Raw genomic sequence first — 24,142 nt, 5'->3', positions numbered from 1 at the left:
TACGCCCACTTCTCTTTGTGACATGCTTTCATAGGTGTCTACTAACCTTACAAGCAAAAAATCCTACAAGTACAAACATATGTGAACATTCCTTCCGCTGTCCACTTCACTTCAATCTAGAAAATTAGTGCAGAAACAGAACAGCTTGATAAACATTCGCCACTACAGAACTGCTTGTAGGCTACTTTATTAATTGATGCTGTCGAATCGTTCGACAACTGGTGCGACAGGAAATTAGAGAATTACAGTTGTTTCGTTCCTGATGTGGAATATCACTTACGTCTAATTTTCTTTCTGACAGTAAAAAGTCATTATTATAGTTTGAAGAAAGATAATTAAAAGAAATGGGATCGATACGTGCTTGGCTTTGACATTCGCTGTTATACTAACATGAGGAGGGTTACATTAATTAACAAAAATATCATTGTAAATTATATATCATATGCTATCAATTGCCTTATGACCTAAGCAACATACTGTGCACATAAAATGTGTGACATCTATATACTGCATTCAGTATCACGCAGAACTTTCGATAGGCTACAATCTACAATCGATTACGCTCGACGCTAGAAATATTTGTTTAGGAATGGCTGGTGGCGGAGATATTGAAATTGACTATGACGGCGAAGACAGTAAAGACACCTTTAGGGTGAAAGTAATATGTTTAGGCGACAGTGCCGTGGGAAAATCAAAGTAAATCTTTTAAAATAATGACTTATTTAATTAAATAGTTGGAATAGCTTGTTGTTATGTTGATTCTTCTACAGGTTGGTTGAGAGATTTTTGTTGGACAAGTATAAACCGCATCAGCTCTCAACATACGCACTGACGCTGTTTCGTTATGAAACGAACGTAAACGAAGAGTCTGTTACAGTAGGTGAGAACAGTTTGAGTTTTGTTGTGAAACAGTTTAGCAAACAAACAACGAGCACCGATTTTGCCGAAAAATAATCTTTTTTCCAAATTTTCAGACTTCTGGGACACCGCTGGTCAAGAAATGTTTCAGTCGTTACATCCATCATACTACCATCAAGCACATGCGTGTATTATGGTATTTGATGCAACAAGAAAAATAACGTACAAAAATCTTGGTAAATGGTATGAGGAATTACGCTACTACCGGCCACAAATACCTGTACTTTGTGCAGCAAATAAGATCGACGGTACGATTCATACATTACAAATTATAATTTTGTTGTCGTTGTAAGCTACCCATTTACACAAAGAAACAATTCTTTCAGCCAATATGGAAGTTACCCAGCGGTCGTTTGCTTTCTCTCAGAAAAATAACTTGCCATTGTACTATGTGTCTGCTTCAGATGGGACCAATGTAGTGAAGGTAATTAAAGTTCATTAGCCCTTGTTCTTTTGTTGATTTGCCTTTACACAATGTCTGACTCCTTTCCAGCTTTTCCGTGATGCCATACATGGAGCTGTGCAGTACAAGAAGAACCCAACAGACATCTCTGATCAAATACTGGAAGAGCTTGAAAGGCTGTGAATGTAATACTGTAAGGAATCGTTTGTTGTACTGCTGCTGAACTAAATTTGGGCCATATTAAAGTTGCATCAGGGTAATTAAATTTTATTCTTCAATTGTGCACCCCCACAGTTCAGCAGACATTCAGTTCATAATACAGATAGAATGCAGTTCTTTGCTCTATTTACAAGTAATGTTGGCATGTTGTGGTTCCCATCTCTAAGGAGAGACCAGTGTACTTAGGGCTACCTTTTATGACATATTAGAAAAAAGTAAATTGCTGAAGTTTTGAGTGTTGAAAATATACCTTAATATACAATGGAAGCACTACCAATATTAATTTCAAACGTTCTTCATAGCTTATATGGTACTGCATTGTTGACTCCTACAGTTTTTCATGTGACCCTAGTTTCAGAGTGGTTTTTTACTAGATGCCACACTAACATGCAATTTTTATTCAGTTATGGCAATTCACTTAAATAAAAGGGTTATGAAATGCCTGCATATTTCTGCATAGAAAGGGAAAGAAAATGTAACACACTTCTTGAACACCTACATGAAACTGGTGTATTTAAAAAGAAACAGAGCTCTAATTTAATCAAAGTGGTACCTAATGGACATTGTTTACAAACTGCATTTTTCAACAGTTGTGAAGTTCATGGAATAAATAATGCAGTTTAAGGTATTTGATGAGGTAGAAAATTTTTACATTACTTGTTATCCCCTCTGCCCTTCACTCTTACTGCATAATGATAAAAGCAACTCTCCCCCAACCAGTTTTGTTATCTGTAGGCACTGAATCAGTGTTTTGACTGTCTTCTTCATAAATTTACCTTTTCTCTTTAGCACCATTCATAGCTTTTTCCTATTGGCAATGTTCTGTTTCCCACCTGCTTTGTCAACGTCTTTCGCATATGTGTCATAATTCTGCATCTGCTTGTAGGGTGCCCTCGATTAATCTTTGAAGAGGTATACACTTGTTTAGGGGTAAGGGATATAGGCCTAGTACTTCGTTGGCAGATGCAGTGAGTTGTTGAAAAGGATAACTAATCTTATGATTAATTGGAAGCAGCAATAGGACAGTTTTCATTGAAGAAAGAACATTCTTTTAAACTGCTGGCTTCTCATTTTTATAAACACACAATATTTATACCCCGGGCACATTGTTGACAAGTGGCTCTAGATGCTAATGTTTACAGTAATTTATAAAAGCTGAACATCTTTCAGCAGCAGCACTTTTTTTTAAAAAAATAATACCTCTTTATTAGCTGCTAGAATCGTTCCATGTTTGCTCAGTTTGTTGCAGTGTCGCCAACTGAGTTCCATAAAATTAAATGTCCCAAAGATTTTCCCATGTAACATACATAACCTTGGGTGTATTGGACTCCCTACACTGAATTTGTTGAGTGATTCTCATGTATTGAATTCTAGTCAAAAGGAACATGTAAATGTAAAACTGAGAATCTGAGCTTTTGGTATTTTTTTCAGTAGCAACAGATGGCTTTGAGGTCAAGCCACAACTGATAATAAAGGGCCAGACATGAGATGATGCATTCTTTCCTCATACTATCTTTGCTCATCAGGTTCTCTTTGATCTCTGTAGTATGTAAAGAAAGAACTGTTCATTTCAAAGTCTCTAGTTTCACTGGTGTCTTTGATATTACTCAGGTATGAATTTCCTCTCAGGATTTTACCTGTTACAGGATTTTACAGTAGATATAAATGTTTAGATGGTGATGCCTTTTTAACATTTTGTACAGCATAGTAATAAGAGAAATTAATTATGTATTATACAGTGGTACTGTTTTTGTGACACATCTTTTCAATATAAGGAAAATTATATTTCTATTGGATTTCTGGACTGCAATTTTTACAGTGTTAAGGCAACAGTACTGCATTTTTTGAGGCCTTAAATGGTGTGAAAACCAAATGTGTAGCCTATGTCATGTACACTTAAGAACAAGTATATCCTGTGACTTTGTTTCAGTAAATAATTTTTTTTAAATAACCAACATTTATAAACCTGTTTTAGAGTTCATGGACTGACAGGGAGTACAACATTTGTATATGTTGGAAGAATGTAAGCTTATAGCTTCTAATGAGCTTAGTGTGTGCCTTACAATGAGTACGCCTAAAGTATGTTGTGACTAGCAAGTGTTAGCGCATCTCAGTCATTAAATTTTCTGGCACATTGTTGAGTTTGATCAAAAAATTTTATTTCGTGGGCACTTTGATGCCAGACCGAAATACAAGACATTACTTAAATTAACTACTTGACAAGCAGCCAATTAATGAAGATGAAAGTTTAATGAGCCAACAAACCAATATTGCTTGTTACACCTATAAACCAATATATTACTGGTGAACAAATTCTGTCTTTTTAACATTATATAGGCCATAGTTGTATCCTGTATTTATATTTCAGAAAATTAAGAAACTAGCAAATTTCTACACAGGAGTGTCTTTAAAGGTGAAACAAGTGTCATTAACATTTATACTTTTATTGAGAATTGAGTATGATGGGACAGAGGTGGTTCCATGGTAGATGCTTCATGATTTGTAGCATCTGAATCGACAACAAGCTAATTTTTGTGTGTAACGATTTGTTGATCAAACATGAGTATGATATACCAAAAAGTTAAATGAAATGTTTACGATTTTCCATTTCATTGAAGATAATCATTTATATCAATGTATGCTGGGGATCAATAGCAAGGTGCTACAATAACTGCCAGTATTGTGTCTTTGGAAAAGTAGCACATAAATGACATTGATGTTTTACTTTAGTCTTTTTCCAGTAAAGAAATAATTGTGAATTTTACTTGATTTTGCAGAAAACACTGTATAATTGAGAAAACATATTGTGCTGCTTGCTTCACGGACAGTATAATGCAAGAACAAGAAATAGCAATTTATAAATACTAGAGCATTAAATTTTAACCAGAGAATGGAAAACAGACCAGTAAAACAATGGTGCAATCTCTACTCTGGCATTTCTATGATGCCAAACATTTACAACCACAAAGTCATTGTCACTATTACTATGTGGAAGGTCATTCTTACAATTAGGATCATTTCCAGTGGAGTCCGAGTAATTTTAGGCTACTTTTTTAAAGTCAGTGTCTTGGTTTTTCAAAAAATTTTACATTGCAAAATTTGATGAATTGTTGTACTTTAGAGTCTGATGTGTGTCACATCCTGAGCTGTAAGAATAACTTTATTCCATGCACTCTATTGACTAAGGCTGATGGGTGCAATGATAGGTCTAAAAGCCGGTGGAACACTGAACTTTGTAATTGTTCATGTCAGTTCTAAATGATATCTACATTAACAGGTTAATTATTGTAATTGCTCAGGTTTTATATTCAGATGTGTAATTGACTAGTAGAAACATATTTTCATGAAAATGTTTCACAAAGGACCTGTAGAAAATTGTTATACTCACTATACTTACACGTCTTTCTTTTTCATAAATGTGAAGAGTATGTAAATATATGTAAAATGAAATGAAATTTATGATAATTCTCAGTTAAACTTCATCTTTGAAACATTGTGCAGTGTTTTTGTGAACGATGGTGTCACTGAGACATCTGTATAAAACTGCTGTGACAGTATTGTATTCTTTATGATGTTACTACACATAAAAATCCGTCCAATTTGTTAGAACATAAAGATTTTTTGGTTGTGAATAAAACAACTTATTGTTGTCAAAACTTTGAACTTGATTTTGTTATAAAACATGCAGTACTCAATAGCCTTTTATGTAAGGAGAAATTGTGGACGTGGGAAAAGTCAGGTGTAGGATAGGTCTAGACATAAAGATATATACCTGTCATTATATCCTTAATTATTCTTTTGATAATTTTAAGATGGTTGTTCTCTCAAAGTGAAACTTAATGAAAGATCTCAATAAAGCCATTATTAAGAACTGCACATTTACGTGCCATCATTTCACAGAGGACCAGAGATAGGTATGGTAAAATAAGCACTTGACTTACATTTGTATGAGTAAATAATTTGAGAACTGGAGAGAAACACTAAGAGTCAAATGACACACACACACACACACACACACACACACACACACTGTGAAGCAAGGAGTTTTTGAAAAACTTTTCTTCCATAAGACTAATGATTTCAAAACTTAATTTGCATAAGGTCATAAATTAGGAAATTTAAGTATGGATTGAATTGGACAGCCAAGCTCTTAATAAATTCTATCTCTGAATGGAAAAAAAGAGGGGCATTCACTACATAGTACGTAGCAACTGCAAAATTCTTGCCCGGAACTTTGGTAACAAATTAAAGCAGAGAGAACAATGGTTCTACATAAGTACAGTCCTGATTTACTAGCAAGTAGGAGAAATATTTTAACACACAAATGGTTGCATCTATAGTTAGTCGTGTCACAGATATTTAGCTTCTTATATACGTCATTTATTACTAGGGTGCTGTGAAACTTGTAGAGCATGTAAAAAATGTTAAAACACTTAATTTTGCAAATAAATGTAACAAAAATATTGACTTGTTCACTAGATGTCACCGCATTTAGCAAACCTACAGGTGGCTTGCAGTTGCTCCTAACATTCCCTACCCATATAATCTCCTTGAAATTATTGCACTTAACATTTTCTGGACTGAAGTTTAGCATGTGTGTGAAGATTATATGCACTATTAACAGCATTCTCCAGTGGCCTTGCTACTTGTGATGATTGTTCTCTGTGACACAGGAACCTACATCTGCTTAGCCTGAGGCTTTCCCTTTATTTATTTAAGTTGTTATATTTGTAGATCTCGTGGATTCCTCAGAAATGAGTGATTTGTCAAACTTTTTGTCCTGGGCAGTCAGGGAACTGGCTTTCTGATGTATTTGGCAGCTTCAAATACATTTAAAACAAAACATCATGACATATTCATATTTTTTTTAGTACCCATCTCTTTTTAAGGAAATGCATCATGTCAAGTAAGGTAACATGATGTCATGTTGTATATGATATATAACATCATGTCATCCAGCGGGTAATTTATCACGTTGTGCAGTATGACACAACATGTCATTAAAGTTTAGGATGCATGCATGCCCACTCTTCGATACTTCCTATTGTAAACGCATCCCACTCTAGAAGCACACGCACTGCGATGAGATGACGAAAATCATGGGATACTAATACAATGTTGGGCCTCCTTTAGCCTGGCATGGTGCAGCTAATCAACGTGACCAGGAGCCAACAAATCATTGGAATTCCCCTGCAGAAATACTTAACCATGTCGCCCCTAGAGCCATCCATAACTGCAAAAGTGTTGCCAATGCAGGATTTTGTGCACAAACTGACCTTTCCATTACGTCCCATAGATGTTTGATGGGCTTCGTGTCGGGTGATCCTGGTGGCCAAATTATTCGCTCGAACTGACCAGAACAGAATGTTGTTCAAACCAATCGCAAACAATTGTGGATTGGTGACACAGCACATTGTCATCCATAAAAACTCCATCGTCATTTGGCTGCAGATCGTCTCGAAGTAGCTGAATGTTACTATTTTCAGTCACTGATCAGTTCCATGTAAACATAGCCCACATCATTATGAAGCCACAGTCAAACACTTCCATCAGCCCTTACCAACTGAATTCGGGAATCATCTGACCAGCCACGGTTTTCCAGTCGTCTAGGTTCCAACCAATATGGTCGCTGACAGAAAAGGCACTCATGTCAGTCATCTGCTACCATTGCCCATTAATGCCAAATTTTGCCACACTGTCAGAACGGATACGTTTGTTATACGTCCCACATTGATTTCTGTGGTTATTTTGCACAATGTTGCTTGTCTGTTAGCACTGAAAACACTTCGAAAACGCTGCTGCTCTCAGTTGTTAAATGAAGGCCACAAGCATTGTCTGTGGTGAGAGGTAATGTCTCAAATTTCGTATTCTCGCACTCTCTTGATGCTGTGGATCTTGAAATATTCAATCCCCTAATGATTTCCAAAATGGAATTTCCCATGCATCTAGCTCCAACAATCATTCTGTGTTCAAAGTCTCTTAATTCCCACCGTGCGGCCATAATCATGTTGAAAACCTGTTCACGTGACTCACCTGCATACAAATAACAGTTCCGTCTGTGCACTGCCCTTTCATACCTCATGCACGCAATACTGCCGCAGTCTGCATAAGTGCGTATTGCTATCCCATGACTTTTGTCACTTTGGTGTAAATTTGTGTGTATTTGCTTTTCCACCTCTCACCATACATATAATAGAGGATAGGTCTCACTCAATGAAAAAATTAACCACCTTATCTCACCACCACCCAGAAATCAAAAAATTGTTTTGGCATTCCCACAGAAATAAACCCACCCCCAGAAATTTGATAGCCCAAAAAACTTTTTTAGCTATTACATGTATGGTCTTCAGCCAAATGATATGAGGTCTGTTCAAAAAGTTCCGTGACTTTGTACACAAAATTTTTCTATGCTTATCTTTTATTTATTGTGTATGGTCTCTTTTGAAATACTCTCCTCCGCAATTGATACATTGCTCCCAGCGCCATATCTGCTTCCGGAAGCAGTCTTGATACGTCTCTTGCTGGATCGGGCGAAGCGCCGTCTGCAAATTTTCGTTTATCTCGTTTATCGTTGCAAATCTTTGTCCTTTCAATGGGGCTTTCAACATTAGAAGTAAAAAAAAAAAAGTTTGAGAGGCCAGGTCTGTAGAGTATGGAGGATGAGGCAACACAGCGATTTCGTTTGTGTACAATAGTCACACACAAACAGGGATGAATGTGCGGGTGCATTGTTGTGATGCAAGAGCCATGAATTGTCTCGCCACATTTCAAGCCGTTTCCTTCTCACATTTTCTTCCAGGCATCATAACATGTCCCAATAGTACCATCAATTAACATTTTGCCCCAATGGCATGAATTTGTGATGAACTAATCCTCCAAACTAAAAAAAAACTATCAGCATGGCTTTGACATTTGACCTGACCTGACCTGACCTGACAAGCTGTTTATGGGCTTGGATAACCTTTCCCGACCAATTGGGAAGATTTGAACCTTGGTTTCAATATCATAATAGTAGACCCAGGTCTCATCACCAGTTATGATTCTCGTAAGGAATACCTCTTTCTCATTTGCACAATATGGAAGCTCTTCACAGATTGCGAGGCGAAGGTCTTTCTGGTCTTGACTCATCAGCTGTGGAATGAACTTGACGGCAACACTATGTATTCCAAGATGGTGTGTCAGGATTTTATGACATGCTCCTACTGAAATGTTACATTCTTCTGCAATCTCTCGTACAGTCAGTCTTTGATTGGCATGCACAGTTTTGTTGATGTTCCACACATGGGCATCACTGGTAGACATTGAAGGGTGTCCTGACAAGGGTCATATTTTTAACTTCAACCTGGCCATTTTTAAATCATGTCAACCATTCGTAACACCAAGTACGGCTTAAGCATTCACCATCGTAGGCTTCCTGCATCATTCGGTGTTTCTCTGTAAAGGTTTTCTTGAGTTTCACGCAAAATTTAATGCAGACACGTGCTCCTCTAACTCTGCCATCTCGAAAACAGTAAACTGTGCGACACAACATTCTACTCAATACAGCACTGAACAATAACTAACAGATATAAAACAATGAAACTTCTAAGCAAGTACACATTAAACACAAGTATGTGCAGGGATGCCAACCGAACTTTGCTCCAACACACCATTGGTGCAGAATTACAAATGCTCCAAAATTTTTTGAACAGACCATGTATATGTTATACATTGTTTACTATGGCTGGCAAATCTTCCAGATTTTGGGCTTAGGATCAGGGACTTTAGACTATAAATTGCAAGATACAGGTGTGCCAACACCTTGCAGCTGAGAGAGCTTACTGCACTGGGGAAGTAGGGTTAAATCATAAAAAAATGTGAATATGTCAAGATGTTTTGGTTTACATGTCTTTGAAGCTGCAAGGTAAGTCTAAAAGCTAGTTCTGTACTTTTACATCTCTGACTGTGTCCAGGATATATGGGGTGTTCAAAAAGTCTCTTCACTGTGCCATATGATTGTCAGCTGCAGTGAATATACTGAAATGAAACTCAGTGAAATACAAGTTATTAATTTACTGAATATTCATTTTTAGTTACAAATTTTCACATTAAATGTTGAAAGTGTCCCCCCTGTTGTTGAATACACAATTCAATTCGTCTAATCATGTTTCCAAACACCAGCTGTAACATTTCTTCTGTAACATAAGCAGTGAAAGTGGATATTGCAGTTTTCAATTCATCGATTGATTCTGGACGGTTTTTATAGACAGTTGCTTTCGCTCCACCCCAGAAGAAAAAGTAAGGTGGTGTTAGGTCAGGCGATCATGGAGGCCAAAGTCCCTGTGAAATTATTCGATCACCAAAAACATCAGCAAGCAGTGACACTGAAACGCGAGCTGTATGCGCAGTTGCACCATCTTGTTGAAAATAACCGTTCAGTATTTCACTTAACACAAGTTCTCTAATGAATGGGTACAGAATATCACTGCAGTATCGTTGTGCGTTTATTGTTTCATTGAAAAACCCAGGAAGGCGTACAATCATATGGCATGCGCAGATAACAATCATACAGCACCGTGGAGAGATTTTTTGAACACCCCGTATTTGCCTTTTTTGTTCTTATTTGCGTTTTTTGTTCTATGATAGGGACATAGTTCATTCTGATTCCCAACTTTCACTCTAGCATAATTTTGACATTAGACTGATATAGTTTGGCAACTGATGTATATTTTTGTCGACTTTGGCGACAACTGATCTGGTATAAGGTTTTTTTATTGCCTTTCAAACCATGTTGCTTATATCATGACAATAGATAAAGCTTCCACAGAACAAAAGAACAACCAGTAATTACATGTATTTGTCTTACAAAATTTGCACTGATTTGCGCAAGTCTAAAATGCAGATGTGGCACACATAAAACTCACAAAAAACATGTTTTTGCATGTAAAATCTGAATGATTTATCATAAGAAGGCATTTTTTTATTTATTTAATTCACATTATACCATTTCCATGCACTCAACACCCATAACAACGAATTTTACATACTATATTTAGGTATACTTTAAACCATCATATCTCAACAATGGGTAGTGATTACTGGATTAAAAAAGTGAGGTTTTGAATATACCCATTTATCTACTTTTGTGTAAAGTTTGAACAGATTCATACAAATTTAAATTACAGAAGTGGCAGGCTCCAAAAACCTTCCAGAAAAAAAATGTTTTTCACGTTTCTGCGCATAAAATCCAAATGGTGCCATTAGCAGAGTACTAATTTCAGCCCAATTAAAATCTTTTGTGAAAGGAATTAACCAATTTGCCTTGGCACCAGCTCTGGTTTGTCTTTCAAACATTGCTTAATATACTGTAATATAGCTACAGTAAGTCCAATGTTTGAATGGCTTTACAAATGGCTGTTGGTCTGAGCTCAACCAAAAACTGTTTACTCCATATTCCTAAATCACAAAGGAACAGAGCACCAAGTCCCCTCAAACCGCAGTTCTGTGTGCGGCCTTTTTGGACTTTCTTTTTTAATGCTTCCACATTGTAATGGTAAAAAGACTGTACTGTTAAGTGAAATTTGAACCCATTTGGGGGGGATTACTTATAATCCTCCCCCTTCTTAGGCCCCATTTGTGAATGGGAAGGGAAGGAAAAAAAAGAAATGGTAGTTGCACCTGGAGTACCATTTGCCACATACTTAATGGTGGCTTACAGAGTATAGGTGTAGGTCCAGAGTATGTGCTCCACATAACAGCAGCTCATTAACATAATTAATAGAAAATGCATTTTTGAGAACTTAAGTACAAATGAACCAAGACAACGAAGTTCGGTATCTATGTACACATTCATTGCTTTAAATGTTATGATGAAGCATAAAATGTGGGGCATCATGTATGGAAATATGATAATCTTTATGACTGATACACCTTCAAAGATGAATATTCTTCTACAAATGTTTGCTGACAATAACCTGATGACATCAGCTGATGCATGCAGCACATGGCACAGAACAGAGACATTCATAGCACTTAGGGCAATGCACACATAAACACAGTATAATGCATTAGCCCTGAGGAAAACAGTGTCAGGCACCTTATGGACAATGTGTCACATAAGAATAGAATATGCTGATAGCACAGAAGGGCAGTACTGCAAGCATTGTTAGCCAATGTAATTTCCTATTTTTCCATTTCTTTTCATATCAGTTTTGTGTGTTACATCTCTTTTGATTTGATAGCATGTATTGTGTGCCAACAATGACTGAACTGATAAAGAAGTGCAAATCTGTTCCAAGATGTAATACAATTTTCTGTGCCGCAACATCAAAAACTAAGGCAGTGGCACATACAACCTATGGGACTTTCCCTGTGGCTGAGCTGTATTTTTTTTCTGCGCTTTATGATACAAAATTATAATAGTAAAAGCTCTGACCAACTGATAACTGACATGGAAGCACAAAATATTCTTGACAACATGCCATAATTACTTCTTAAATTTCTGACAAAATTAAGTATGGTATGGAACAACAACAATGTCAAAACATCCGTAGTTTTTAACATTTTAGTATATTTTGTGTGAAGTTTTTGCTGTGAACTCTGACTTTTAATTGTGTATTACACAGAAAACACCAATTTTAATTGACAACTTCTTGCTCTTGCTTCAACCACATTGTCAATGTATAGTATTACTTAGTGGGCACTAGTACCTCAAACAAAACATTTTTTACAAAAGAATTTAGCAATGTGCTTTTTGCGGACAATCTCTCTCTTTTTAGGAAAATATCTAATAGGGTTAAATGTCATTCAGTTCCAACTGAAAAAGGTAGTCCAAACATGTCAAAGAGTTCCTCTAATTTCTGGAAGTAAATCTCAGATGCATAGAGGACATTATTTGGTATGTTTTTGGAGTGTGAAGTAAAGTCTATGGATGACAGAGAAATATTCCAAAAAACTGAAAGATTTCAAGCAATATGATGTAGTGAAATAAGATGATTTAGGATAAGCCATGCAAGCATATTCTCCCAACATTCTATTATGTTATGACTTTTAAAATTTTTATTGTGTGCTAGTGGACACAGATTCCTATGAAGAATGATGCCAGGAGAACTGAAGTATTGGAGAAGAGGTTTGAGAAAAATCCCACGTTTTAGAGAGAGAGAGAGAGAGAGAGGAGGGGGGGGGGGAGGGAGGGAGGGAGTGAAGAGATGATGTAAGATGTAATTTAGAGTGTAAAACAGTTGATGACAAAACAAATAAAAAGGGAAGTTCCTACAACACTACAACGTACACAGAGTAGGACCAGAAACAGAAGTGCATCTTTTAGCTTCACTCTGCTGTCAACATTATAACAGCTTCTCTTGTTGGCAATGGTGCTGATATCTGCGGAGCAACGAAATCACTATCTGGGTGAGATACAGCCCATTTGTTGGAACTACCGTGATAATGCACTACTTAGACCACCCTACAAAATCCGTAGACTATTATATCCTAACAGAACCTCTCATCAGATAATTGCCAGTTGTTTGGAGGATCCCAAATTATGGAACAAAAAAACACCTACTACCATATTGCTTTGGAACATAAATGGATCAGGACCCACATGGAGGAAATTCAACTTGTTGGGCAGACTACAACTGTATGCCTTTTTTATAGGAAACTTATTTTCAATGTACTACTGCCTCTCAGCAAGGTTATTTTTCTCCACACAAAGTGAGTTCAAGATGAACTGGCTATCAATGATACATGCCAATTGGCTTTCTTTTAACATTGAGATAGCATCCAAGAATGGGTAGTTCTTTATTTTATGGATGATGTTATTTGTTATTCTTTACATTGCTGAAGTTGGACGACACAGGACTGCAGTAGTCTGGGCAGAGGTGAAAAAACATCATTGATGCATGATTGATTATTGTCAAACCCATGCCATTAACTTTCAATGTGAAGAATATAAATGTGCATGTGCACACGCAGTGCACACAAAATCTAAGAGACATGAGCTGAAACAGTATACAGTTTGAAGAGGAATGCAAATACATAAGCAGAGCTACAGTGTTTATATTTTTGTTTATGTGCCAAACTTCTCTCAAGTGGATAGTGCACCTACTATGCACTGAGCAGCTGTCTTCACTCTTTCAGTAGCTGATTTCTTCTAAAATATTTGGTCACAACAATTTCTTTTTTGTCATTTTACGTATATATCAAAAGGAAAACAGGCTGATTTTACAGAACACAATACACGTCAACTTCATTTTCATGGAACAGGAAAGCAGCACAAAGGAATGAAAATGCATATCAATTACATTAAAAAAACAATGGTTTAATATTCTTCCAATATTTTATTGCTTTATCAGTCCATAGTTTTTACTCTTTGTTTTGCTACAACTCTTGCTCACACATCCATTTCTCAGAAAATTTACTTTTCATTTGATTACTAAAATAGTCATTAAGTACAGAATTTTACAAATAAAGAGATGAACACACGCGCACACACACACACACACACACACACACACACACACACGTATATAGTAAAAAAATTGTGTCATTTCATTCCCTCTACATATTGTATGTTTATATTGACACTGCCACTGCTCTTTGTGTTTGAGAAGCATTATAACAAATGCTATTTGCACAGCCATGAAACCTATAATTCTAGTGCAATTTATCTTCGTATGATGAAGATGTCTACACACAGCATATTTAAAAGCACCACTATACCAATGCACTGCGCACTGAGAAGAAATGCAGCTTCTGTGCCTAGCTCAGTTTTTCATCACCATGCTTTAGCACCTTATTACGGAATCTGAGGGCGTGAATCTTACTACTAGGAAATTTGTAAGAAGATAACTTTTGATGAAGATGTGTTGAATGTTTGCCTCAAGAGAATTTGTCTTTTAAGTCTGCCAAATGGAATAATATATTGTGGGGAAGCAAAGGTTATTTAGAAGTGCACAAACCAAAATAGCCATAGTCTGAAACATTGGTTCAGTGCGCAATCATGAAAAGTTTCCAGAACATGACTGCTTATGTTTCTCTCTCACATCTCCTTTAGTCATAGTTTTACTGGCAAAAAATGTTAAGCATGTCACCTGCAGTGCTTTACATTTGAGCACCTTAAAGCACAAGTTGTGTATATCCCCCCCTCCATGCTCTCTCCTCTCTCAGCTAGTAATAGGCTCTTGTTCAGAAAAAAATAGTTCTGTTAATTGCAGAAATGGTGTAGTATATAAGGTGACAACTGTCCGCAGAGCAGCACTGCAAACTGTACGCTCTGGATAGTACATATACAATAATTTACGATGGTGCACAAACTAAGTTGTAAAGCACCAGCTACTGCATAGGTAGCAGCAGACGTTTTTGCAGTCAATGACTCCATCTGTTAGCAGACAACACAAGTGGTGCAACTGGGAGTTACACTACTAGATGTGCAACTGTAATCCAGTTGTGTTGATACACAGAGTACATTTTTTTGTTCAAACTACAGAACTTTATTACTTTAAGTCCAGTATAGTTTACCATGGACTCCATTGATGAAGAGAATATTGGTGAGCCAAGTAATTTGGCAGATAATGGATCCAAAGATTAGTATTTATCATCAAACTTAGTCTGTCCTGTATTGCAGGTAAGAGTTGTTCATTTCTTTTATTTTTTATACATTACTCTTAATTATTTAAAGCTCAATGTGCTTACAAGCTTTCATTACATTAAAGATTTGTATATTAAGTATATTTTAAGAGCCAAAACATGTCACATTATTAAAAATTAAATGCGCAGATAATCTAAAAATGGGGTTACACCACTAGTCTTGTCAGCATTTAAGCCTACTGTGTGTAGCAGAGGTTGTAAATCTGGGTATCTATGAGACCATAACAGTAAATAAAAGGAAACAAAAATGTTCAATAAAACTCGTAGCCCTACTGTCTGTACCTTTATGAAAATTATAATGACCGATACGACTTTTCTGTAATTTTACAGGATTCACCTATGGTAATTTCTTTGTTTCAGAAGATGAGAAATTTGAACAAAGTGTTGGCGTTGAAGCAGAAGCAGTTGTAGAGGGCCAGCCAAAGAGAAGTTGAAAAAGAAACAAAAGTGAGTGGAAACATGAGGAAAGACAAAGAAAATGTAATGTAGGGAAAGCTTACACTACAAGAAAAGCAAGAACTGTTGCTGGAAAAGAATTTAGAAATCCCAACTGCTGCTGTGTAAAAAAAAAAAAAAGTGATGTTTAAATAGAATTTCAGAACAAGAATGATCAAGTGTTTATGAGTCTTCTTGGAAAAATGAAACTTATTCTGCTCAAAACACATTGATATGTGGCCTGGCCAAAGAAGAATCACCACAATGTTGTCAATCAACAACTAATGCCAAAAAGGAAACAGTACTACTAATACATGTATCTGATTGTTGATGGCAAAAATGAAATTGTATGTAAAAACTGATAGGAGAATAACGTTAGCCCTTAAGAAAGTGAATACTGGAGAGTCCCCAGGTGATGACAAATGAGGCAAGAAAATTCCTGCAAACAAAACCCCTGACGAAAAAATGGTACTAGTAAGGGAACAAATTTCATCATTTCCCTGTTATCAATCACAGTACACAAGAAGCCATAACCCAAACAGAAAGTATTTATCAGAAGATTTAAAAATATGACTGCTATACAATGTGTTCAAAGACCCATATTGTAAGCCAAGGAAATCAACCTGTGGAAGAGCACATTTATCGTAGAACTTTCAACAATGAGTTCAATTTCCACTTCCATCCTCTGCACTATGACACTTGTGAAAGCATGGTGTTTTCGTCAATAAACTCAAATAAACAACAGATTAAGAAGAAAACAGAAGGCTTAAACAGGACCATAAACTTCACTTTAGAAAATTACAGCAGGACGTAATAGATTTACACTACTAATGATTGGTAACAGGTCATTTATAGGCATATATAATTCGTGTTGCTGTTATGCCCAACAATGACTTTTTGTCTACTGAAAACCTACTAAAAAGGAACAACAGTGAGGGATACCTTGTGTCGTGGTTAACCACACAATGGATTCGTTACCAAAGGAGTGAACCATTCACGTTTCTTTTTAAGGACACAGTTTCAGAAGACGTGATGTTTTATAAGTTAAACTTTGCGCCGACATTGAAAAATGGGTAACCTGTCAACATTCATAATATCGATCAAGAGAAGCTTTACAGAGATCCACTCCCTGTCACAAAGGAAAATAAAAAAATGACATGATAGACCTTTGCACCAGGCAGTGGCAGAACACACACATAAAATACAGTTGTAATTGGCAAGCTTTCGGAGCCAATGGCAGTCCCCAACAGTCAGTCTTTCCTTCTCATCCTTTACGGTAAGTCTCTGCTGACTCACGGTTCTGAGTGACTTTCCCAAAATCTACCCCTTTTCCTAGACCTCTCCAGTTCTTTCCCTTCATCGCTCTTCCTTGCTCTTCAGCCCTTCTGCCCGAAGGAGGAGCCACTGGCTCTGAAAGCTTGCCAATTACAACCGTCTTCTATGTGTATGTTCTGCTACTGCTTGGCGAGTGGATTTTTTTATCTATCCATTTAAATAATTTTGTCAATAACACCAGTTTTGTCAATAATTGATTGTTTTTGTTGTCATGATAGACCTTTTATCATACAATCCCCCAGTTCATCACAACTACTACAAGAAGTGGCCCACTACCTAACTCATATGCAAGCAGTTACATTGAGTACAAAATAATGTTAACCGAGGGTATTAAACTTATCAATACAGTATTTTTTACTGTCATGAATGTTTTTGTTATCAATAATATCCTCCTCCTGGCTACGACACAAGTGGTGTAACTACAGTTACACACCTGTAAACACACAAAAACTTAATGAATTTTCAAAAAAAATTAAATTTAAGTTAACATTAAGCTTAATGAGGACATTTAAGGTAAAAAAATTATACTTAGCTGACTTTTGTATAACGATTCTAATAAAACATTAAATATCTCAACGCAAAGATAATGTTAGTTACACCACTTGTACTTTAGGGGCTCATTTTTAAAATGTCACTTGGTTACATTTTGTATATGCTTATCTGAGGTCAGTTCTCTGTAATTTTGAAAAATAATGTAATTAATTGAAGTAATGGGACAACATCAGTGTTGTGGCTTCTGTGAGAGGTGTAAATGAATTCTTGGTTCTATGGGGTGCAAAAGAAAGGAAGATCATGGATTAATGCCGAACGCATTTGAAATGACACAACAGCTCAGACTGGGAAGGGAACTGGACTTGTTGTCTTCAAAGGGACTATACTGGCTTTTGCCGTATCTGATTTTGGGGATACAAAGAAAAATCTGGATGGGGATTTCAACTGCTTTCCTGAAAGCAAGTCCACTGCCTTACTGCTGTGTTGTCTAGCTCTGGATAAGAGTGTAATGGGGACAGAATTACAGAAGCGAGGAAGCTGAGGAGGAGGAGGAGGAGGAGGAGGAGGAGGATAGCTCTTGTTCACTCATGTAGTGCTGCTACAGACGATGTGGGACCTGAAATTGGTTCTGTTTTTTGTCTTTTGAACTAAGCACATAATGTTTCATGCACTGAAAAAGAGGTAGTGTAGCCAGCACCTATAACGGACAAGGAACCAGGGAACCATGTATTATTGTGCACAGTTATGAAACACACAATAAAAACAGCATTCGAGAACAGCAGTTTAACAGTTTCTTGGTGGTAAAGGTTGACAGAAATACTATGTTTCCAAAGTATGTAGATTTCTGCTGATTCATGGCAAGGAAATCTATTCTTTTCCCACATGCTTAGAATTGTGGTGCATGCAGAAATTAAGAGTCCCTACAGTAGACAACTAGAATTGTGTCAATCTCAATCAAGACGTATTACAATATTTCTGGTTTTCATATTGGTTTCTGAGGACACACACGCACACACACACACACACACACACACACACACACACACAACTGTGTTTGTCCATGTACATGTGAGTAATAGCATTTGGATTATAGTATGGCAAGATCTCCTGAAATGGCAATCATGACACACAGGTTTAAGTGGAAGAACAGAAGGCGGATGAACAAAAACAGGTAACACACTCATTTTCATTGTGGTAATGGCCACACAAACAGTGCTCTTTTCAAAGAATATTCTTCTAAAACTGAATCAGTCTATACTGAATGCTGACAGGAACCTGATGGCATCAGATGATGCATGAAGCACATGACACAGAACAGCACTTAGGGCAACTCACACATAAACACAGTACAATGCAATAGCCTTGAGGACAACAGTCAAGCACCTCATAGAGAATGTGTCACACAATAATAGATTATGCTGATAGCACAGAAGGGCAACAGTGCAAACAGTGCTAGCTAATGCAATTTCCTCTTATTCCATTTCTTTTCATACCAGTTTTGTGTGGTACATCTCTTTTAGTTGTTTTGATAGCATGTATTGTGTGCCAAACAATGACTGAACAGATAAAGAAGTGCAAATCTGTTCTGAGATGTAATGCTGTAATACAATTTTGTATGCCACAATGTCAAAAACTAAGGCAGTGGCACATACAACCCATGGGACTTCCCTATGGCTGTGCTGTATTTTTTTCTGTACTTGGTGATACAAAATGATACTATTAAAAGCTCTGACCAACGAATAATTGACATGGAAGCACAAAATATTCTTGACAACATGCCATAACTGCTTAATTTCCTTTGCTTGATATGATCAAGTCTAATATACAAAATGAAGTATGATATGTAACACCAATAATGTCAAAACATCTGTAAAGCTTTAACATTACAATATACTTGGTATTATGTTAGACTATTAAGAAATTCAAAGAGTTAAAATTGACTACACTTAGTGTAGTAGGAACTAATATCACTTTGTGATTTGTCACTAGTGTTCCAAACAATGTGTCATTATTTTTAAAACACTAGCACAACAATCCTACACAAAGCTGGATATTTAACTGTTAAGAGATAAAATAGTTTTCCATCTATATTGCACAACCTGTCACAGCCTTCCAATGCAATTGAAATTTCATGCAGAGATTGAAAATATTGCATGAACTCATTAATAAAATATTGTACATTAAATATGAATGGAATTGTTTCTGCATAGCAGCTTCTCATCACAATATTGTTGATGATACTTATTACAAAAAACACTTAAATTTAAAATATGGGCAATATGTTGTAATACCTTCTGTACTTGGAGTAAATATTATGGCAGGAATACATACAAATTTAGACATCAAAACACATAAAACACCTTCAATACATTATAACTTTTAACAACTTTACAAATGAAATATATTCTCTTTTTTGGTCACTGTACTCACTGAGTGGTTTATTTACCACAATTTGGTTGCATTACCTTTCAAAAGTTTCATTATGTGAATGTATTATATTCTTTAATAAGTAGCAATGCGAAAAAGGCAGTGTGTGTGCACAGGAGCTGGCTTCAAACAGCAACAGGCCCCGACTGCGACGTTCCCCGTCCGATTCCAATACTGTTCTCTGTAGGCAAACCAACTCCTGCTAAGTCCAATTCAGAACCTGTCATCTTGTGCCAAAAAACAGTTGCTGGCCCGTCCCCATCATCAGAATCATCATCATTTTCTGTTCCTCCTCCCAACAACAAGTCACCCTCTTCTGGTATGTCACCCCGTGCCCTCATCGCCTCTTGTCTTATGATGATCTCATTAGTTATGTATGTCTCACGGCGGATCTGGTCACGCAAATCACCTGGCATATCAGGTATTCCCCATCGGACAAGTATCATCACAAGGGCTACCACATTCTGTAAATAAAAATACCTAAAGTTTTGCAAAAATACAGCAATCAGTGATTTTATAATGTTACTAAATTATACCTAAAGTTGTTGTCATCACAAGCATACACTGCTGCATATTCAGTAAATAAAGAAACTTTTTGTGGTGGCACTAAATTTGTTGCAGCCACAAATGCAAGTCCTCAGATTTTTTTGTTTTTCTCATATGTACATAATATATGGACTATAAAATATACGAACAGTGCATTTAAATGACTTATCCTACCATAGTGTGGTTTGGGAATTTTGTAAGAATAATGAATGCTGTTGCGTTTACTATTTTGGAGGAGACACTGAGATGCAGACAGGCACAACACACACACAGACACACAAGCAAAACTATCAAGCATGGGTTCAGTGGCCAGACACAGTCTGTGTGTGTGTGTGTGTGTGTGTGTGTGTGTGTGTGTGTGTGTGCATATGCGCGGGTGCACATGAGGGAGGGAGGGAGGGAGAGAGAGAGAGGGGGAGAGAGAGAGAGAGAGAGAGAGAGAGAGAGAGAGAGAGAGAGAGAGAGAGAGATATTGGAAGGGGGGGGGGTGCAAGAATGTGTGTGTGTTTTCTACTTTATAAGAAGGCCTTTTGGCTGTAAGGTCACATGTATAGCAGTCTTAATTGTGCCTGTCTGTGATTCAACATATGCTGTATGTGGTGAATGGCAGTCTATCCTTTTCATAATATTGTCATTATATCATCTTGGATTTTCCACTGTTTGATTTTTCCATTTGCCTGCATATTCATTCACCTACTCAGTTTTGTTTTTGCTTTTTGCAGATGGGATTTATTTCATATCCAAGCATACATGGCAGGTCTCCCAGAAGTGTTCGTTATGTGGCAGCATCTTGGGGAGGGGGCAAAGCATGGCTTACACAACAGCTTCTCACTTTGCACTGTTCACAGGTGCACTGTAATGTGAAACTGCTCACTTTACTGTAGTTACAAAAGATACACATTTGTACTTTTGCAGTAATAACAAATTGCTGAAAAAGATGGGTTTTCCTGTCATTATGGTCACCACAATGACACAAATTTCAGGAAACATTTGATTCATTGACAGTATTTGTATGAAGAAATTCCACATTCAATTCTATAAAACCAGTTGCTGTTCAATGTAATTAGTTGTAGAGGCTTCACTTAAAAATGGCTCAGCAGCTGTAGCTGACGCAAATAAACACTATTTTTAGCAAATATACCGGGTGATCAAAAAGTCAGAATAAATTTGAAAACTTAATAAGCCACGGAATAATGTAGATAGAGGTAAAAATTGCCACACATGCTTGGAATGACATGGGGTTTTATTAGTTAAGGGGGAAAAAAAAAGCTGATAAACACCTGCTGGAACATACAATGTGTATGCAGGATGGCGCTCCACCCCATACTGCTAGACGTGTGAAAGATCTCTTGCGCGCACCGTTTGGTGATGATCGTGTGCTCAGCCACCACTTTTGTCATGCATGGCCTCCCAGGTACCCAAGACCTCAGTCCGTGCGATTATTGGCTTTGGGGTTACCTGAAGTCGCAAGTGTATCATGATCGACAGACATCGCTAGGGATGCTGAAAGACAACATCTGATGCCAATGCCTCACCATAACTCCGGAAATGCTTTAGAGTGCTGTTCAGAACATTATCCCTCGACTACAGCTATTGTTGAGGAATGATGGTGGAAATATTGAGCATTTCCTGTAAAGAACATCATCTTTGCTTTGTCTTGCTTTGTTATGCTAATTATTGCTATTCTGATCAGCTGAAGTGCCAACTGTCTGACATTTTTTTAACTTTTGTATTTTTTTTTGGTTCTAATAAAACCCCATGTCATTCCAAGCATGTTTGTCAATTTGTACCTCTCTATCTACATTATTCCGTGATTTATTCAGTTTTCAAATTTATACTGACTTTTTGATCACCCGGTACAATCCTGGCAGTGATGTCATCCTTCAAGTCAGAATAACCTTTTAGCATCATGCAAGAAAACACAAAAGTACTGAAAATATAGTACATACACCACTCACGTAATTTGTGAAGTGATTTCATTAACTACCATCTATTGATGAAAGGAGAAAATATAAAGATACAGTAAATGACCATTTGTATGAATATCAAGAGCTCAGATGGAAACCCAGTTCTAAGCAAAGAAGGGAAAGCAGAAAGGTGGAAGGAGTATATAGAGGGTCTATTTGTATTTGAGGACAATATTATGGAAATGAAAGGGGACGTAGATGAAGATGAATTGGGAGATATGACACTGTGTGAAGAGTTTAACAGAGCTCTGAAAGACCTAAGTCGAAACAAGGCCCCGGGAGTACACAACATTTCATTAGAACTACTGACAGCTTCGGGAGAGCCAGCCCTGACAAAACTCTACCATCTGGTGAGCAAGATACATGAGACAGGCAAAATACCCTCAGACGTCAAGAAAAATATAGTAATTCCAATCCCAAAGAAAGCAGGTGTTGACAGATGTGAAAATTACCGAACTACCAGTTTAATAAGCCGCAGCTGGTAAATACTAACACGAATTCCTTACAGACAAATGAAAAAACTAGTAGAAGCCGACCTCGGGGAAGATCAGTTTGGACTCTGTAGAAATGTTAGAACACATTGTTGACTGGAATACTCTCTTTCAAATTCTGAAGGTGGCAAGGGTCAAATACAGGGAGCAAAAGACTGTTTGCAATTTGTACAGAAACCAGACAGCAGTTATAAGAGTTGAGGGGCACGAAAGGGAAGCAGTTGTTGGGAAGGGAGTGAGACAGGGTTGTAGCCTCTCCCCAATGTTATTCAATCTCTATATTGAGCAATCAATAAAGGAAACAAAGGAAAACTTTGGAGTAGGAATTAAAATCCATGGAGAAGAAATAAAAACTTTGAGGTTCGCCGACGACACTGCAATTCTGTCAGAGACAGCAAAGGGCATGGAAGAGCAGTTGAATGGAATGGACAGTGTCTTGAAAGCAGGATATAAGATGAACATCAACAAAAGCAAAACAAGGATAATGGAATTTAGTCAAATTAAATCGGGTGATGCTGAGGGTATTAGATTAAGAAATGAGACACTTAAAGTAGTAAATGAGTTTTGCTCTTTGGGGAGCAAAATAACTGATGATGGTCAAAGTAGAGAGGATATCAAATGTAGACTGGCAATGGCAAGAAAAGCATTTCTGAAGATGAGAAATTTGTTAACATCGAGTATAGATTTAAATGCCAGGAAGTCGTTTCTGAAAGTATTAGTATGGACTGCAGCCATGGATGAAAGAGAAATGTGGACGATAAATAGTTTGGACAAGAAGAGAATAATAGCTTTAGAAATGTGGTATTACAGAAGAATGCTGCAGATTAGATGGGTAGATCATATAACTAATGAGGAGGCGTTGAATAGAACTGGGAAGAAAAAAATTTGTGGCACAACTTGACTAGAAGAAGGGATTGGTTGGTAGGGCATGTTCTGAGGCATCAAGGGATACCCAATTTAGTATTGGAGGGCAGCGTGGAGGGTAAAAATTGTAGAGGGAGACCAAGAGGTGAATACACTCAGCAGATTCAGAAGGCTGTAGGTTGCAGTAGGTACTGGGAGATGATGAAGCTTGCACTGGGTAGAGTAGCATGGAGAGCTGCATCACATCAGTCTCTGGACTGAAGACCACAACAACAACACTATAGCAGTGTTGCCAAAATTTATGCTCTACCAATAATGGTGCATTATGATTAAAAAGGCAGGGAGTATCAGATTAATTGGTTGAGAGAGATTTTCAATTTGGTTCCTGATGTCTGTTGGCCATCATGGCTTTTTATTTC

The 24,142-nt window shown here is 37.1% G+C and overlaps 2 protein-coding genes across 6 annotated transcripts in view; one reads left to right on the top strand and one right to left on the bottom strand.

Moving 5' to 3' along the window:
* The first annotated feature begins 567 nt into the window (after positions 1 to 567).
* On the top strand, positions 568 to 6,001 carry LOC124711325 (rab-like protein 2A). 2 transcript variants are annotated; one of them, XR_007005461.1, is made up of 6 exons: positions 568 to 696; positions 771 to 880; positions 975 to 1,166; positions 1,245 to 1,342; positions 1,412 to 1,577; positions 4,318 to 6,001. XR_007005461.1 is itself a non-coding variant. In XM_047241345.1 (5 exons), exons 1-5 carry the CDS (start codon positions 590 to 592, stop codon positions 1,502 to 1,504), a joined length of 600 nt encoding a protein of 199 aa, XP_047097301.1. In that variant the 5' UTR covers positions 568 to 589; the 3' UTR covers positions 1,505 to 6,001. The 2 variants fall into 2 exon arrangements, 1 of the variants encoding a protein (XP_047097301.1); XM_047241345.1 differs by having other exon boundaries at positions 1,412 to 6,001.
* A 7,816-nt stretch (positions 6,002 to 13,817) lies between these two features.
* LOC124711854 (anoctamin-1-like) overlaps positions 13,818 to 24,142 on the bottom strand; it is a 138,858-nt gene continuing 128,533 nt past the window's right edge. For 3 of the 4 annotated variants that reach the window (XM_047242081.1, XM_047242082.1, XM_047242083.1), the window contains one exon: positions 13,818 to 20,319. In XM_047242081.1, coding sequence (XP_047098037.1) covers positions 19,981 to 20,319 — 339 coding nt within the window. In that variant the 3' untranslated portion in view covers positions 13,818 to 19,980. The remainder of the gene's footprint in view (positions 20,320 to 24,142) is intronic. The other variant, XR_007005535.1, reaches the window with a different exon arrangement.

This window comes from Schistocerca piceifrons, chromosome 8 (genome assembly GCF_021461385.2).
Source record: "Schistocerca piceifrons isolate TAMUIC-IGC-003096 chromosome 8, iqSchPice1.1, whole genome shotgun sequence".
Lineage (NCBI taxonomy): Eukaryota > Metazoa > Arthropoda > Insecta > Orthoptera > Acrididae > Schistocerca > Schistocerca piceifrons.
This window is presented reverse-complemented; position numbering and strand designations above follow the sequence as displayed.